General features: G+C 46.2%; 1 protein-coding gene across 2 annotated transcripts in view; it reads right to left on the bottom strand.

Annotated features, from left to right (window-relative positions):
* The window catches only part of CSF2RB (colony stimulating factor 2 receptor beta common subunit), a 97476-nt gene that overhangs the window by 7600 nt on the left and 71597 nt on the right, over positions 1-18279 (bottom strand). For both annotated transcript variants that reach the window (XM_030210124.1, XM_030210116.1), the window contains exons 10-12: positions 14005-14200; positions 9562-9661; positions 5777-5846 (exon numbers count right to left, since the gene is read on the bottom strand). In XM_030210124.1, the coding sequence (XP_030065984.1) occupies positions 5777-5846; positions 9562-9661; positions 14005-14200 (366 nt within the window). The remainder of the gene's footprint in view (positions 1-5776; positions 5847-9561; positions 9662-14004; positions 14201-18279) is intronic.

Raw genomic sequence — 18279 nt, 5'->3', positions numbered from 1 at the left:
GGAGAGGGTTCATCCGGCCCTCCACGTCCCCAGCTGGGGCGGGATTCTTTTTTGTCACCAAGAAGGATGGATCCTTGAGGCCCTGTATTGACTATCGAGGGTTAAATGCCATCACAGTGAAGGATCGCTTTCCTCTACCGCTCATTCCCGAGCTCTTTGACAAGCTACAGGGAGCACATATGTTTACTAAATTGAATTTGCGGGGGGGCCTACAATTTAGTTCGAATCCGGTCAGGGGACGAATGGAAGACGACCTTCAACACCCACGAGGGACATTTCGAGTACCGGGTGATGCCGTTCGGCCTATGTAATGCCCCTGCGGTGTTTCAGGGACTTATCAACTATGTGCTTGAGGATTTGCTGAACTCCACGGTGATTGTATACCTGGATGACATCCTGGTTTATTCCAAAGACCCCGCTGAGCATACGGGCCACGTCCGCGCAGTGCTGCACCGGTTACGACAAGCCCGTCTATTCGCTAAACTCAGTAAGTGCGCCTTTCATCAGCGATCACTACCCTTTTTAGGACATATTCTGTTACCCGGGGGCCTCCAGATGGAGCCGGACAAACTCCGGGCGATTCGAGAGTGGCCACAACCGCTGGGACTGAAGGCACTGCAACGTTTCCTGGGGTTCGCGAATTATTATCGCCAGTTTATCCCTCAGTATTCCCAACTGACAGCTCCGCTGACGGCGCTCACCCAAAAGAACGCGAAGGTCCGGGATTGGCCGCCTGAGGCGCAAGCGGCCTTTCGTCAGGTAAAGGAGGCGTTCAATTCAGCGTCCATCCTGTTGGCTCCAGATCCCGAAAAACCTTTTATTGTAGAAGTGGACGCGTCCGCCTTGGGGGCCGGGGCAGTCATCTCGCAAGTCAACCCCGAAGACCGGCGTCAACCTTGCTCATTCTTCTCGCGTAAGTTCTCCCCAGCAGAACGGAATTATACGGTAGGGGATAGAGAACTCTTGGCCTTGAAATTAGCCCTGCAGGAGTGGAGGCACCTGCTGGAGGGAGCGGAGCACCGATTTACGGTAATCACTGATCACAAAAATCTCCTGTATCTTCAAGAGGCTCAGCGGTTAAATCCCCGACAGGCCCGATGGTCGTTATTCTTTGCCAGGTTTCACTTTCAGTTAGTGTTTCGGGCGGCTTCTCAGAATACCCCGGCGGACTCGCTCTCTCGAGCATTTGAAGTTCCTGAGGAAACCAAGGAGATCCACCCTATGTTAAATCCAGCTTGTCTCAGTGCGGCTACCGGGGAAGTCGCGCTGACTAAGGAGTTAGTGCCGGCCGCCGACCGAGAAAGAATAATGCAATGGGGGCACTCATCTAGATGGGCCGGGCATTTCGGGTATCAGAAGACCCTCCGGTTCATTGCAAGACAGTATCACTGGCCGCATATGAGGCGGGATATTCTCCAATTTGTTACTTCGTGCCCTGTGTGTGCACGGACGAAGCCACTAGTTGGGCCCCCCGTGGGGGACCTGCAACCACTGCCTGTACCGACCGCTCCCTGGACGGAGTTATCCATGGATTTCATCACCGACCTCCCCCGCTCCCGGGGTCACACCGTGATTTGGGTCGTGGTAGACCGTTTCTCTAAAATGGCTCATTTTGTTCCATTACCGAGCCTTCCATCGGCGGCCTCTCTAGCACAGTCCTTCATTCAGCACATTTTTCGGTTACATGGGCTGCCCAGTCGGATCGTCAGTGACCGAGGACCTCAATTCACCTCACGCTTCTGGAGAGCCTTGTGCACGGCTTTGGGGGTAGAGACTCACTTTTCATCCGCCTACCACCCCCAAACCAACGGCATGGTCGAGAGGATTAACCAAACGTTGAAAGGATTCTTGCGGGCATTTGTCAACAAACGTCAAGATAACTGGGCCTCTCTGCTTCCATGGGCTGAGGTTGCATATAACCAAAGTGACCATTCATCCTCAGGACACTCTCTGTTCTTCTTAGTATACGGACGACATCCTCGGCTTCCAGGGCCGTTCCCTTCTCCAGCGTTAACCCCCGTGGGGAACCAAACCATAGCGGATCTGCAGAGGGTCTGGGAGATGGCTCGGGAACAACTACAGAAAACAGCTGCCAAAGATAAAGTCTTTGCCGATCGCCACCGGCGATCCGCCCCAGTGCTCCAGCCGGGGCAGAAGGTATGGTTAAGCACAAAGTACCTGAGACTCCGGGTGCCCTCCCGGAGGCTGGGACCTCGGTACATTGGACCTTTTGCTATCCAAGAACGAATTGGAACGGTAACGTACCGGTTGCGGTTACCGAGGACCCTACGAGTGCACAACGCCTTCCACATCTCCTTACTGAAGAAATTTCGTGGGTCCAGATGGCACCCTCACCAATCCGACGATGAAGCTCTCGAGGTTACTCCGGATCCGGAGTATGAAGTAGAGGAGGTGCTGGATTCAAAGAAGCGGCGGGGAAGGCTGTATTACTTGTTATCCTGGAAATATTTTGGTACCGAAGACAACTCCTGGGAGCCCGCTGCGAATGTACATGCTCCAGAATTGGTCAAAGCCTTCCACGCCCGATATCCGTCCAAACCCGGGCCCAGGGAGAAGGGGGCATCCGGGGAGGATACTGTCCCGTCCCGGGCTCTTACCTGGCGGCCCGCAGTAGGGGGTGAGGACCCGCGGAGGCCGCGGGATCCGGGGCGGCGAGGAGGAGCCGCCGACAGGGCTGGCGCTGCCGCGGGCCGCTCCGAGGCCGGCGATCCGCGGGAGCAAGCGCCGGCCTCGGAGAAGGAGATACGCCGGCCAAGATGGCGGCGCCGGCATCGTCGTCTTCCTTGTTGGAGAGGACCAGCGAACCAGCCCCGCCTACTCGCGCCGGATTGGCGCATCGCCCAGGAGACCCCGCCCGCCGGGCAGGTGGGCCAATCCAGGCCTCCTCTGCCTGCCTGGGCCAAGGGGATTGGCTCCAGCTGTTGTGAGGGGAAGGACAGGCGGGGGATTTAAACAACGAAACGGAAGAGGTCCAGTGCTTCCGTTTCGTTCGTCAGAAGCCGACACAGTAGATCCCGGAGTGTTGCCACTTCCAGAGACTGTGTTCCTCGTCTGCTAGCCGTCCTGCTAGCCTTTTCTTTAGTGTTGTATCTCCTGCTAGCCGTCCTGCTAGCCCTCCTGCGGAGACAGTATCTCCTGCTAGCCGTCCTGCTAGCCCTCCTGCGGAGACAGTGACTTCTGCTAGCCATCCTGCTAGCCACCTCCAGAGACAGTGTTGTATCTCCTGCTAGCCGTCCTGCTAGCCCTCCTGCGGAGACAGTATCTCCTGCTAGCCGTCCTGCTAGCCCTCCTGCGGAGACAGTGACTTCTGCTAGCCGTCCTGCTAGCCACCTCCAGAGACAGTGTTGTATCTCCTGCTAGCCGTCCTGCTAGCCTTTCTTCAGTGTTGTATCTCCTGCTAGCCGTCCTGCTAGCCCTCCTGCGGAGACAGTGACTTCTGCTAGCCGTCCTGCTAGCCACCTCCAGAGACAGTGTTGTATCTCCTGCTAGCCGTCCTGCTAGCCTTTTCTTCAGTGTTGTATCTCCTGCTAGCCGTCCTGCTAGCCCTCCTGCGGAGACAGTGACTTCTGCTAGCCGTCCTGCTAGCCACCTCCAGAGACAGTGTTGTATCTCCTGCTAGCCGTCCTGCTAGCCTTTTCTTCAGTGTTGTATCTCCTGCTAGCCGTCCTGCTAGCCCTCCTGCGGAGACAGTGACTTCTGCTAGCCGTCCTGCTAGCCACCTCCAGAGACTGTGTTCCGTTTCACCTAGCCGTCCTGCTAGCCTTTCCTTCAGTGTTGTGCCTCCCGCTGGCCGTCCTGCTAGCCCTCCTGCGGAGACAGTGACTTCTGCTAGCCGTCCTGCTAGCTCCCTTCAGAGACTGTGTCTTCTTCAGCTAGCTGTCCCTGCTAGCCACCCTCAGAGACTGCGACTTTTGCTAGCCGTCCGGCTAGCCCTCTTCCATAGTCTGTGCTACGTGCTGGCCGTCCTTGCCAGCTATCCTCCAGTGACTGTTCCCTCTCGGAGAGCTAGCCGCCTCTGCTAGTCCTCCCTTAAAGACTGCGTTCTGACTACCATCCAGGTCAGCCGTCACCCCGCGGTTCCAGCAGTCCTGCTGGCCGCCTGCAGCTGAGGGCTCAACCCTCGGTGAACGGCGGTCGCCGCGGGTGAAGATTCGGGGTGCTCGGCTGTCCTCTGGGGCCTTGCGGGGCCTTAGGGAACCTGAGAGCTCACCAACAGAAACAGAACAGGACAATTTTATTTTACTTATTGATTTTATGTGTTATTTGAGACTCCTGATGCAGGCCACATAGGCTGAAACACAGCTGTGTCGAGTCTTGTTCATCCTTCAATAAACAGTCATTTTTACCTGGAGTGTCATCCACTTTTTTGAGTCATCTTCGCTGTTTCGTGCGATGCTACATATTTCTGCGGAGATTTGTTTCTTCTGTTACACATCGGTTAAATAGCTTTGCATACCGGAGGGTATAACTTTAGTGCACAACTCGTTTAGTACTGGATTCAGTACATGGTGCTCAAAATTCAGCACTAAAAAAGTGAGCGTTGAATGGTGTACCAGGATGGGTAGCACTTAGCATCGGGATCCGTGCTCAACTTTGGGTGCGAGGAGTTACACCAACTGAAACCAGGTGTACACCCTGGCTTGTAAGTTCGATGCAGATCTGCACAATTCTATAACACTGTGCTCATTTTAAGGGAACACCCATGACCCACTCATGTCCCTTCCATCTTTATGCCCCTTTTGCAGATCCGCGTGGAAACACTTAGGTGCTATTCTATAAATGGATGTGTATTTTTTGCGTAGATCTGTAGTTTCTCCCCCATTCCGGCACCTTGCATTCATTAGAAGTCTTTTACATGCCAAAAGCTCATTGCGGAAGTAGCATCTAATTTTTGGCACCATATATCAAATTCCCCCGTTAGCACATAAACAAGGGTGCATACACAGGGGGAGGTACATGGGTGGGGCATGAACGGGTCTCACATTTATGCATGTAGCTTACAGAATACAGTAAATTAGTTGATGAGATGCTGCATTTTGGTGCACACATTTATGCCTGTTACTGACATGGCGTGAGTGGGCATGCCTAAATATTGGCGTGAAAACGCCAAATTACGCTAGTATTCTATAATAGAATCTGAGCACCTAGATGCCATTATACAATTATCCCCCCCCCCTCCCCCTGATATTCAACGCTATTTAACTTCCCAGGAATGACTCCTGGCCGGTTAAATAGTGTTTAACTGGCTATCCAGGAATATTCAGCGGGAGATAACCAGTTATCTCCTGCTGAATAATTCCCGGTCAACATTTAGCAGATAACAGGTTATATCCTGCAATATTACTGGCTATCCACTAATATTTAGTGCAATGCTGGTTGAGTTTGGCGGCTAAATTGGGCCGCTGAAAATAGCAGGCCTATCTTTGGCCGGTTTAAACTTAACTAGCCAGTGCTGAATATCGACTTGGCTGGTTACGATTAAACTGGCCCAAAATAAACCAGATATTCAGTGCTGGTCACTGGAAATGGCCTGGCATTGAATATCTGGTCTCACACCCGACCATAGGAGTTAGCCGGGCTGCCTCCTGCAGTCTGAATATTGGCCCCTTAGCGTATAGTGTGCTGCATCTTGGCACCTCATATTTGGTGACTTTTATAGAATTACCCCCTTTATGACCCACCCCTGAAGAAAGAATTTGATATGAAGTCTGTGATCTGCTGGTTCCTGGAGCCTTACACCTCCCTGTGTTCTTACCTGGAGACTGGTGATGAAAAGTTTACTCTTCCGGGGGTCTGGGATTTTATCCTCCCATTTTTTCTTTGCTCTGTAAAAAGAAGCACTGTTATAAAGCACGAAATTCACCTTGATTAATCTGATAAGTGAAAGTTCTTAAGACCTCTTAAAAGCAAACCCATGGAGATGAATTAGGAGATACATTTCCAGATCATCGGAGAACAACATCTGACCAAATTCATAACTTCTGGTGCTCAAATAACATGTTTTTAACAACAGTTTCTGTGTCGGACTACGTATCTCAGACTGGGATTCAGCAGGTTGGTGACTCCTGTGGTAAATTAATATGTGGCAAAAGCTTGCTTTGTATGGCACCTTGATAGCTTCCTCTCTTGGTGTTGTTTCTTAGCATTCCTTTTTTGGGAATGTGATCACACAATTCTGTAGTGTCCCCCAGCTGCTTTGCTGCTGGTAGAAGGTGGTGCTTCATTGCTGTGTTTTCAATCTCTAGGGACAGGCAAGTTCCCTAAAGTCCTGCAGAATTTGCCTGTCCCTCAATATTGAAAATGTGATAGTGAAACAGCATCATCTACTGGCAGGAGTGTAGTTGGAGGACTCCTGCTCAGTTTAGAAGGAACAGTGCAAGTGCCTATATGGAACATCCTGGTGTAATCTCTGAGTTGGAGATCATTGCCATCAATGATACCTAATGGCTGGATGCAAGGTCCATGATTGCAGGGTTCCAGAAGTTGCAGGGTTCCACATCAACTTATGTGGGTCATGGCTCTTAGCCTAGGACTATTGCTGCACTAGTCAGACTAAGGACATTGTGGGAAGGTGGAGTAAGGTGTATAAAAAAGCATTATAACACAGACAATTGTGATCGAAGGCTTATGGCACCAATTGAGTTGCAGGTGCAATGGAACAAAAGAGAAAAAAGGCGTTCTGATGTTGAAAACCTGTACATGTGTCCATTTAAGTTTAAAAATGTAGGCATGTTGCTAGCTTACAGACTTCATGTTATTATTCAATCCCATTTAAATATATACATGTTCTTTTAGACACATAAAAGAGGATCTTCAAAGATTATGTATGTGGGTACTTTGCCGGATTTGTGCAGGATGAAAAGTGTGCATTTACTTTTGAATTTAGGTGTCCTATTGAAAACTAGCTATATATTGGATTGTGCATGTATTACTGTATATCAATAGTTAAAAGGATTAAAATATTCCTGTATGGGAAAGTTATAGAATGTTGTTTATTTTTTAATGTATATCCTGAAGATCCAAACATAATTTTCTCCATGACTTACAAAATTAAAATACAATACATATCATCCAAAACAACTGATTTCTTGCTTTCGTCTGTGCTATCTACATATTTCACACGCCACTTTATGAGGTCTTGCTACTAAATTATTGCCATTATCTTAGAAACCTATCTACAACAACAAAAAAATAACAGTAATAGCAGCAATTACACATATACATTGCATACCCCTATAAATATTGATTTCAGAAAGCTGCTATTTACATGTGAATATCCACTTCACATAGAGGGGCATTTTCAAAAGGGACATCCAAGTTTTGATGAGGACTTCCTTGCAAAACATCCCAATCCAGGGGTGGGGAAACCTGTATTTTCGAAACAAGATGGACGTCCATCTTTTGTTTCTATAATACGGTCAGGGACGTCCAAATCCTGAAATTTGGTCGTCCTTAGATTTGGTCGTCCCTAGACTTGGTCATTTCTGATTTTCGGCGATAATCGAAACCAAGGATGTCCATATCAGAAATGACCAAATGCAAGCCATTTGGTCGTAGGAGGAGCCAGCATTTGTAGTGCACTGGTCCCCCTGACATGCCAGGACACCAACCGGGCACCCTAGGGGGCACTGCAGTGGACTTCATAAATTGCTCCCAGGTATATAGCTCCCTTACCTTATATGCTGAGCCCCTCAACCCCCCCCCCCAAAAAAAACCCACTACCCACAACTGTACACCACTACCATAGCCCTTACGGGTGAAGGGGGACAGCTAGATGTGGGTACAGTGGGTTTGTAGTGGGGTTTTGGAGGGCTCGCTGTTTCCTCCACAAATGTAACAGGTAGGGGGATGGGCCTGGGTCTGCCTGCCTGAAGTGCAGTGCACCCACTAAAACTGCTCCAGATACCTGCATACTGCTGTGATGGAGCTGAGCATGACATCTGAGGCTGGCATAGAGGCTGGCAATCAATATTTTTAAAGATATTTTTTGTGGGTGGGAAGGGGTTAGTTACCACTGGGGGAGTAAGGGGAGGTCATCCTCGATTCTCTCTAGTGGTCATCTGGTCATTTTGGGCACCTTTTTGTGCCTTGGTCATAAGAAAAACACGACCAGGTAAAGTCGTCCAAGTGCTCGTCAGGGACGTCCTTGTTTCTTTTGATTATGGGTCGAGGACGTCCAAGTGTTAGGCATGCCCAAGTCCCGCCTCCGATACGCCCCATTGAACTTTGGCCATCCCTGCTATGGAAAGCAGTTGGGGACGTCCAAAATCGGCTTTCAATTATACCGATTTGAATGACCCTGAGAGAAGGACGTCCATCTTCCGATTTATGTCGCAAGATGGGTGTCCTTCTTTTTCGAAAATGAGCCCAATAGTGATTTCAAGGAGGCATGGTTTAGGCAAGACTAAAATCTGCACACATATTCCCCATATTGCAAAGGGAATACATGTGTGTCGGGAAAATTCCAAAGTTGGGATTTGCATCTTTGCAAAGATACATATAGGTTTTGAAAAAGTGCTCATTTCAGCCAGTGTTTTATATGAGAGATTAAGGGTGTGATTCTTCTTAATCCCATGTAGTTTATATTCATCTCCAAAGTGAAACCACATTAACATTTTGACTTCGTCGCTTAACTGGCTGCACATGTACATGAAGGTTTGTGAAATGACACAGCAACATATGGAAGTATTGGCACTTATAAATGGAAGCTTCAGAATTGCCACTTCCATGTGTGTAAGTGTCAACATCTCCATTTGGAAGCTGCCGGCTCTGTGCCGTTCACTTTTTCAGTGTGTTATCTTTATATAATGGCTGCTCCTGCTGCACATATTTACAAATAAATGGACATTCCTGCAGATATTTTAGAAAAGGCTCGGTGTCAGCCAAACCTTTACTAAAATACCATCGGAATTGAGCACATCCCAACATCTCAATTATGATCTCTATATTCTTTGTAAAATGGGCTTCCACATTATATTATTATTGTTTAGTTTTATTTCAATCATCACCTGACCCTAAGAATGCATCAGGGACGTAGCCAGAAGTCCAGTTTGGGGGGAGAGCCCAAAGGTGGACTGAGGGGGCCAGGTACTTTTTCCCCTTCCCCCTGCCACCACTACAGTTGCATTAAAGCATACTCAGCCAAAGAGGTCTCCTGTGTGAGTCCTACCTGTACTGACAGAGTAGCACTCAAGTCAGTGGTGCACTTCAGCCACTATCATTGGCACACCTGCGCGTGCTTAGTTCAGTTCATTAAATGAGCATGCAAAAGAGAGCTGACATTGGCAGCCAATTGCGCCTGGTAGACTTAAGTGCTGCTCAGACAGCACAGACGGGACTCACGCAAGAGAGCTTTTTGGCTGGTGGCGCTTTGCATCCCCGTTAGCCATTAAAGCAGAAGGGACCCGAGCCAAAGGAGAGGGGGTCCAGCCCCCCCCCCCCCCCGTGGCTACGCCACTGGTGTGTATCCCAGTCATTTACCCATGATCCCATTCTCTCATGATTGCCCTGCCCATCTGCTGTGTTTACACGTGTTCCCACCTTTTCAAATATCTGTATCCAAAACAGGCACAAATTATGAGCACGGTCATGCCGATTGGAACCAATAACAGCTGCCACTGCCAATTCTGAGCTACAGTCCCTGAAAGGATACAGAGAAATAACTTAAAATTCACATCTGGAATAATATACTATAGAAAAAGTGCCCAATGTACCCCTCTTGCGGTACTTCAGCACCAATAGAAATGATGTATTATGGTCTGTGCACAGGGGCAACAAAATTTACCAGATCCAAAAGCCAAGAAGATTTTATTTAAAACACATTTTCACCAGGAAACTAAAACACATCAACAAATATTATACATCACAGAATTTCCTGTACACTGGTGTCTCATTGCATATTGTGATATGTGGAGCTGCATGGGTTCTAGGTTACAATTTCTATTTCAGAAATACTTTGACTCTTGTTATTTGTCTATGTTATGATCATTCATTGTAACTCACTATGATTGCTTGAGGAAAATTAACAGGATAGAAAAGCTGGAATAGAATAGAATAGGTCAAATACAAACTGCTTTATTCATTTTGTTTAATCATAAGCTGCTTTCCATCTCATTATTATTTAACTTGTGCTAAAAAATGTGCAGTACGGGTACAAGAAGCAGGCACAAATGTATATGACCACTTTGTAGCCACCAAGGTGAAAGAACGCAAATATAAGTCTCATTAATTAGTGCAAAGTCTGTAGATAAAAAGTACCAACAGACTGTGCCATTTGCAGACAGTTTCAAAAGTTCTCTCTTTAAGTATCTCAGGTAGGAGCTCCTTAAGAGGTCCTTTTACTAAGGTGCGCTGAAAAATGGCTTGCGGTAGTGTAAGCGTGGGTTTTGGGCGAACACCGATCCATTTTTCAACGCGCCTGCAAAAAAAAAAGGCCTTTTAAAAATTTTTGTCGAAAATGGACGTGTGGCAAAATCAAAATTGCTGCGTGTCCATTTTGGGTCTGCGACCTTAATGCCAGTCATTGACCTAGTGGTAAAGACTCACACGGTAACAGGGTGGTAATGACCTATGTGTGTCAAATGCCACTTGGCACGCACGTCCAATACGCGCATCTGCATAAAAATTATTTTTCGGACGCGCATATTGGACATGCGTCAAAAATGAAATTACGTGTGTCAAAAATGAAATTACATGAAACATTCGGGGGGGGGGGGGGGCATGTCCAAAGATGGCGGCATGCTGAATGCTAGCGTCGGAGCTCTTCATTAGTCTGCTGAATCTAGCTAATTTTCCTTAAACAAGATGCCCCATACTAAACGTAAGGGGATAGTTAAAGTAGCAGCCTCGGCTACTAGGACGTCCTCCCCTGTTCAACAGACTATCGTGAGATACGCCACGAAGCCACCTACCTTAGAATCCGAGAGGGGCCCTGCTATCTCCGTGGGTGAAGACTCCCTAGGAGACCTGGGGCTTGAGGTTACACTCTCCCCTCCGGAACTTCACCAACCGCCGATTCCCGAACGCCTTTCCTGGCGTGACCTGCATGACCCGGAAGAGGTCAATGCAGCGGTCCCGGTTTGAGGAGCAGAAGTGGCATTTTCTGAGGGAAGCCCAATGTCGGGGGCTGAATATCATGCTCCGACATGGGAGGGAAAAATCGGCAATGACCCTGGAGAGCATTTGGACTGCTCTCCAGAGAGTGGAGCTAACGGTGGCCAATTTGGCAAAGGAGATTAAAGATTTAGTAAGTATTGTGGTAACTTTATCCCAGACTTTTACTATAACACAGCAAGAAACAAAGGTACAATTGGATGGTCTTAAGCAAGATGTTAATAAATTAAATGAAGTCTCCGTATCACTGGTAAAAGACAATCTGTCTACACAACGAAGACTAGAATAAGTAGAAAATTTAAATCGGAGTCTTAATTTGAGACTCTTGAATTTCCCGAAAGAAATGGGGATTAACTCTTTGGATGCCTTTAAACTATATTTGCAGGAAGTATTAAACTTTTCCCCGGAATCTATTCCACCATTGAATAAATTATATTATATTCCCTCAAAAAAATCACCTGTAACTACTCTACAAGCAATTCCAAAGGAAAATCAAGATGAACCTTTGAATATTACCGAGATATTAGAGACAACTTTAAGTGTAAACTCTGAAAGATCAACTCTAATTGTGTCTTTTATTTTTCAGCAAGATTTAGATGCCGTATTACGGTTATACTTTAAAAAAATGCAGACATTGTTTAGGGGTAAAAGAGTATGGATATACCCCGATATAACTAAGCAAACTCAAGAAAGGAGGAAGCTGTTTTTAGTACTGAGAACAGAAGTTATATCTATAGGGGCCTCCTTTTACCTTAACTACCCCCGTAAATGTGTTGTAAAGTATCTGGGCTTAAAATATATTTTCCACCAACCAGAGCAGTTAAAAGTATTTATAAATATGAAGAAATTGGCTAACCGTTGACCCATTTGCAGAAAATTAGGAATTAATATAAGATAGGTTGCATGCTATGCATATTACCACTGTTTAATTGCTTATAAACCTTAGTCTTCTTTATTTGGTAGACCTCCACCCCCTTATGTTGTGGTCTAAAGAAGAGTAAAAAGTTTTTTTTTCTTGTTAATTTTGCCTTCTATGGGAGGAAATAATGTCTCTCATAAAAACACTGTTTTTGTCTGCATTGCCTGTTCAAATGTAACAATTTGTTTAATTTGATTTAAAATATAAATAAACAATTAAAAAAATGAAATTACATGTGGTAGCTGGGCAGTAGCTCCATTTTGGTGTGCATTGGGCATGTGTAGACACTTAATGCGGCTCAGTAAAAGGGCCCCTAAGTTATCTATCTACCTTATGCTTATTTCCCTTGTTTGATAGCTAAAGTTGCTAGGTAAGCTTCTGTGCCTGCAAACTTTGAGTAGCAACTGATCCCCAACAGGATTGTATGCTAGGAGGAGCATGAAGTGTGTCATCTAAAGGGGTGGTAATGCAGTGATGTAATGCACTAGCATATAACTGTCAGTAAGGTGGGTTTAAAGGTCTTCTTTTTTTTCTGCATTCTATACTGAGAGATAACCAAAACTAAAGGAGGGACACCTGGACCCTGCATTAAAGGTAACTAGTCTTGGGTGTAGCTGGGGCAAGAGCAGAAAATCCTACAGAGGAATCCTCACTCTTTTGGGGTGGTGAGAGGCAAAGAAGGGTGCCTGGACACCACAGTGAGGAATGACTGGTCTGCAACTTGTCTGGGACTGAAGATAGGAATATCACAGACAGTCTGCTGAGCCCCCTGAAGGAGGAGGAGAACCTGGATTGTGTTTTACAGATCCCAGGAGGAAGAGGATCCAGGAGAGAGGCAAAAGACCAGGGGACCAGTAGAGAGGAGATAAAGAGTTGGCTAGTCTTTGAAGCCACTGAAGAAAAAGGAGAAGAGCTGAGTAAAACCTATAGCATTCTGATTGAAGATTTTGATTTAAGTTCTACCCAACATTGAACATTTTGATTTGAGTTCTACCTCTGTGTGTTGGCCTTTGTGCTTTGAAGAAATAACAGCAATACATTGCTGGCTCAGTAGTCCAAAGAAGTTGTGCGTTTACCAGCAGCTGAATGTTCCCTGTAATGGCCCCTGTTTGGTAGAATAGATTGCCATGGGAATTTCTTCTGAAAAATGATGTGCAGATATGTAAGAACACATTAAAAACCTGGATCTTCACCTCCTGATTTAATAGCAGGACCAGAAAGTAACTGGACAATGGTTCAAGCTGTGGGGAGTTTTTGGAGTAGATCAGTTTTTATGATTTTGGTCTTTTTGATTTTATGTAAACCGCTTAGATCAGTCATTTATTTGTATTGTCTAGTGGTATATAAGAATTTTAATAAACATAAATATTATCCATAGATAGATGATATCAGGCCAAAAATGTGACTGACTGGCTTGATACTGTCAGTTAAGAAGGAGCTGGGTTTTAAATGGGGCGAAGGCAGGCCAAAAAGAGATCCAGATAGCGAGCATTATTCAGCTACAATCCAGATAGCTTATGCATTAATTTTAGCACTGCTGAATAAACGGCATAAATAAATGGATACAGCCAGCATGGTGACCATGCTAATCCTATGTCCAGCACCACTACTTACATGGTAGCCAGTGCAGGTTCTTAAACTAATGATGCCTCTATGCCGCCGAAAAATCTGTTTATGTTTTTATTCATAGACTGGCCTAGACAGTGAAGTTTGTAGTGTGCCTGAGATATAAACAAACTGATGTGGCCAGAGAAAGAAGACAGAAGGTGGGACTTTGAAAATTAGCTCTCCCTCCATACATGTGCCCTAGGGAGAGGAGCCTAGAGTTTTACCCTGTCTTACACTTCAGACCTGTTATGTAACCTGAGGCTATTACATAATTAGTTTATATCCTCTGAATAGGAAGGTGGTGAGGGTAGGAGAACGCTGAGAATGGACATCACAGTGTCTACCTTTATCAGTTTTCCACTGATATTCTTCACTCCACTTGCTCCATGGTCCATTATAACAGTTGTTAGGATTATCTTCCATTGTGTGTGCCCGCACCTTGGCAACATACTGAGTCTCTGGATCCAGATGTGAATTCACGTTAAGGAACACTTCTTTTGGGCCTTTGGTGATATTAATCCATCGGCAGGCATGAGAGTGCTGAAGGGAGATGTAGGATGAGGAAAGTATAGGGAAGGAGGGGTGAGTTTGTAAGTGAAAGAAAAAAAAGAAGTAGGTGAGACAGATGGAGGAGGAAAATGTAAGGCAAAAATAGTGTAATTGAAGGGTGTGAGGAATGGAGCAGGAAGGGACAGAAAAAGAGAAAGAGAAGGCCAAGATGTACAGAGACAGAAATAAAATGAGTGGTTAATTCCAGTACAATACAAACCTGATTCAAAAGGAGCTGATTACAATAAAACACTAACTTAAACCAATGTCCCAAAATACAACAAAGCTACTGTAAAACCAAAGTCTAATACTATTCACATGCAGCAAATGTGCTGCCAACCATTTTCTTAATACGTAAACAATAGAAAATAGGGTTGCTTACTGTAACATATGTTTCCGTAGACTATGTTTGCTTGTTAAAATTCTACCATGGTTTATCATTATTATGTCATCCAAAATCCTTCTGCTATTACTAATTGTATACTTTCTCATGTATTCTCATTATTCATGATGTATTGTAAGCCACATTGAGCCTGCAAAGAGGTGGGAAAATGTGGGATACAAATGCAACAAATAAATAAATAAAATTGGGTGACATTATCCAATGGTACCAGGCTAAAATTGCTCTCCCAGAGCTCAGAACATTAGTGTAAACTTCTGACATGGACAACCCTTCCCATACGCAGCAGTCTCCTCAGCTCTTTAGTTAGTTCCATGCTCAAAATGATGGGACAAGTCTCAGCGAGGTGGTAGGGACTGTGGGACTCATTTTCAAAAGAGAAAAACATTTAAAAAGTGGCATAAATCTGCATTTGGATGTTTTTCTCACAAAAACGTCCAAATTGGTATTTTCAAAACCAATTTTTAGATGTTTTTCTATGAAGTCTGTCAGAAGTGCGTTCAGATCTCAAGGTGGCGTGTTAAGGGTGGGATCTGGACGTTCCTAACACTTGGACATTTTTCAGCCATAATGGAATGAAACAAAACCGTCCAGGACTAAAACTAAGATGTTTTGAACTAGACCTGTTTTTATAATGAATAAGGCACAAAAAGGTGCCCTAAATGATCAGATCACCAATGGAGGTAATCAGGGATGACCTCCTCTTAGTCCCCTAGTGGTCACTGACCCCCCTCCTACCCCTTCCAAAATGTGATTAAAACTATTAATTACCAGCCTCTATGCCAACCTCAGATGTAATACTCAGGTCCATTAGAACAGCATGCAGGTCCCTGGAGTAGTCTAGTGGTGGGTGCAATGCACTGCAGACAGATAGACCCAGGCCCATACCTCCCCCTACCTGTTACACTTGTGGTGGAAACTGTGAACCCTCCAAAACTCACCAGAAATCCGCTGTACTCTGATATAAGTTCTCCCTTCACCCATAAGAGCTATTGTAGCGGTGTACAGTTGGGGGTAGTGGATTTTGGAGGGCCCAGCAGAAAAGATAAGGGAGTAATGGTATGGCCAGTCTACTAAGAATGCACAAAGCATCTAGCAAACAGCCATTTTTGAAAGAAAACAATAGACGTTTTTCTGTTTTGAAAATGACTATATTTCCCTCTTGAATTTTGGACATTTTTAGCAAAACGTCCAAAGTTAGACTTGGACATCATACCGAAAATGCCCTTCTGTGTGTCTTATCAGTCTGCTCTCTATGGATAACACCTGTTACATTGTGAGCAGCATTGCTTTTTCCATCGACAAGCAGGACTGAATCAGGCACACAGGTGAGCGACTCCAGAACGTAGGGCTGCTCAGCACTAAATTGTCATAGGAGTATCCCACACATCAGGTGCAAGAGTTGTTAGTTGGAAAGGACAGGTTAGTCAGCAATGCTTGACCAAACTGTCCTTTGCTGAAGCTTAGTTCAAAGAATAATGCATGGTGAAAATATTAAGAAATTATCAGGTAGCCACTTTGTAGATTGTATTGAGTGAGAGACCAGCAGGGCCACTGTGGCTGCAGTAGCTCTAATCTGATGAGACTTGGCTTTGGAGCTGAGAGGAATGTCTGCTCATTCATAGCAGAATTATATACAAGAGCTGTCCAGTCTGTTAAAGTTCTTTTGCAACTGGCATACCAGTTTGATTTAAACTGAAGGCAATGAAAAGTTGAGTAGATTTTTTAATCGATTCTGTTCTTGTCAAGTGCCAAGAGAAAACCTGTTTATAATCTAGAGTATGGAGGGCATTTTTTCAAGTAGTGAAATGAGCTTCAGACAGAAGATGAGTAAGATGGTGTGGTGGCTGTTTTACTCCACTTTTAAAGAGAATATATAGAAATATGATGAAAGAACTGAGTATATGGCAGTGGTGTGCTGGAGCCGGCTCGCACCGGCTCGCAAGAGCCGCTTGTTAAATTTTGACAGCTCTTGCGAGCCAGTTGTTGTTCGGGGCGAGCCGGCTCCATTGCACGAGGTAAGCATGGCAGGAGGGTGCCATGCTTACCTCCCCTCCCTCTCCCATCCATGTCCAGCGATGTACTTCGCCCCCACCCTCCCCTGCCGCTCCCATCCGTCAGTTTCAATTACCTCCCTCGAAGCGCCGCCTTATTTAAAGCCCTGCTGCCCGTCTCCTGCTGCCTTCCCTGCTTGCTTCTGAGGAGTTTGCACCCTTAGTCCCGCCTTCTGACGTCATTCTGACATCATTTCCTTTTTCCACAAAGGCGGGACTAAGGGCGCGAACTCCTCAGAAGCAAGCAGGGAAGGCAGCTGGAGACAGGCAGCAGGGCCTTAAATAATGCGGCGCTTTGAGGGAGGTAATTGAAACTGACGGATGGGAGCAGGAGGGGAGGGTGGGGGCGAAGGACATCGCTAGACATGGATGGGAGCGGGAAGGCAGGGGAGGGAGGAGAATTGCTGGGCATGGATGGGCAGAGGGGGGCAGGGGAGAAAATTGCTGGGCATGGATGGGCAGAGGGAGGCAGGGGAGAGAATTGCTGGGCATGAATGGGCAGAGGGAGGCAGGGGAGAGAATTACTGGGCATGGATGGGCAGAAGGAGGCAGGGGAAAGAATTGCTGGGCATGGATGGGCAGAGGGAGGCAGGGGAGAGAATTGCTGGGCATGGATGGGCAGAGGGGGTCAGGGGAGAGAATTGCTGGGCATGGTTGGGCAGAGGGAGGCAGGGGAAAGAATTGCTGGGCATGGATGGGCAGAGGGGGCAGGGGAGAGAATTGCTGGGCATGGATGGGCAGAGGGAGGCAGGGGAGAGAATTGCTGGGCATGGATGGGCAGAGAGGGCAGGGGAGAGAAGAGAGTTTCAGAACATGGATGGAGGGGAGGGCAAGAGAAATTCTGGACATGGATGGAGGGGAGGGAAGGGAGAGAGAAGAAATGCTAGACATGGAGGGAAGATAGAGGAAGGAGATTAGATGAGGGAAAAGGAAGTGAGGAGAGAAACTGCACATGGATGGAGAAAATAGGCAGAAACTGGATCCACTGTGTCAAGTCTGCAGAGGACCAGAAATGAAGAAGAAAGGAGGAAAGAAAAGAAATAAATGGAAAGGAAGCCCTGGAAACGGAGTCAAGGGAACAGATAGAGAGCAGCAGAATCAGATACTGGGCCAACATGATCAGAGAAACAAAGTCACCAGACAACAAAGGTAGAAAAAAATAATTTTATTTTCATTATAGTGTTTGGAATATGTCCACTTTGAGAATCAGGTGCTGAACGTTAAAAGTTTATATTTATTTACTTATTTATGGCATTTTATCCCATATTAAACATGAATTAGTTTGGAACCTGGGATCATTTAATTTTTTTTTCCTGGAGAGAGTAATGCATTGCCCCCCCCCCTCCCCCGGCTATACCCAGCTCTGCAATTTGGGGGGGGGGGTGCAGAGGTGGATGGGGGGGCGCAGAGGTGGATAGGGGGGCGCTGAGGTGGACCGGGGAGAGAGCCTGTTGTTAAAAATTTACCAGCACACCACTGGTATATGGTGTGTATATTAATACTTGAAGTTTACTTACTTTCTTAGCTGAAGTGATTGCAACTAGGAAGAACACTTTCCAAGTTTGGAATTTAAGAGACAACCATTCTAGAGGTTCACACAGAGCCTTCATGAGTGA

The sequence above is a fragment of the Microcaecilia unicolor genome, chromosome 1 (genome assembly GCF_901765095.1).
Source record: "Microcaecilia unicolor chromosome 1, aMicUni1.1, whole genome shotgun sequence".
In the NCBI taxonomy this organism is placed as follows: domain Eukaryota; kingdom Metazoa; phylum Chordata; class Amphibia; order Gymnophiona; family Siphonopidae; genus Microcaecilia; species Microcaecilia unicolor.
The sequence above is the reverse complement of the archived record's forward strand: the minus strand, read 5'-3'. Positions and strand labels throughout refer to the sequence as shown.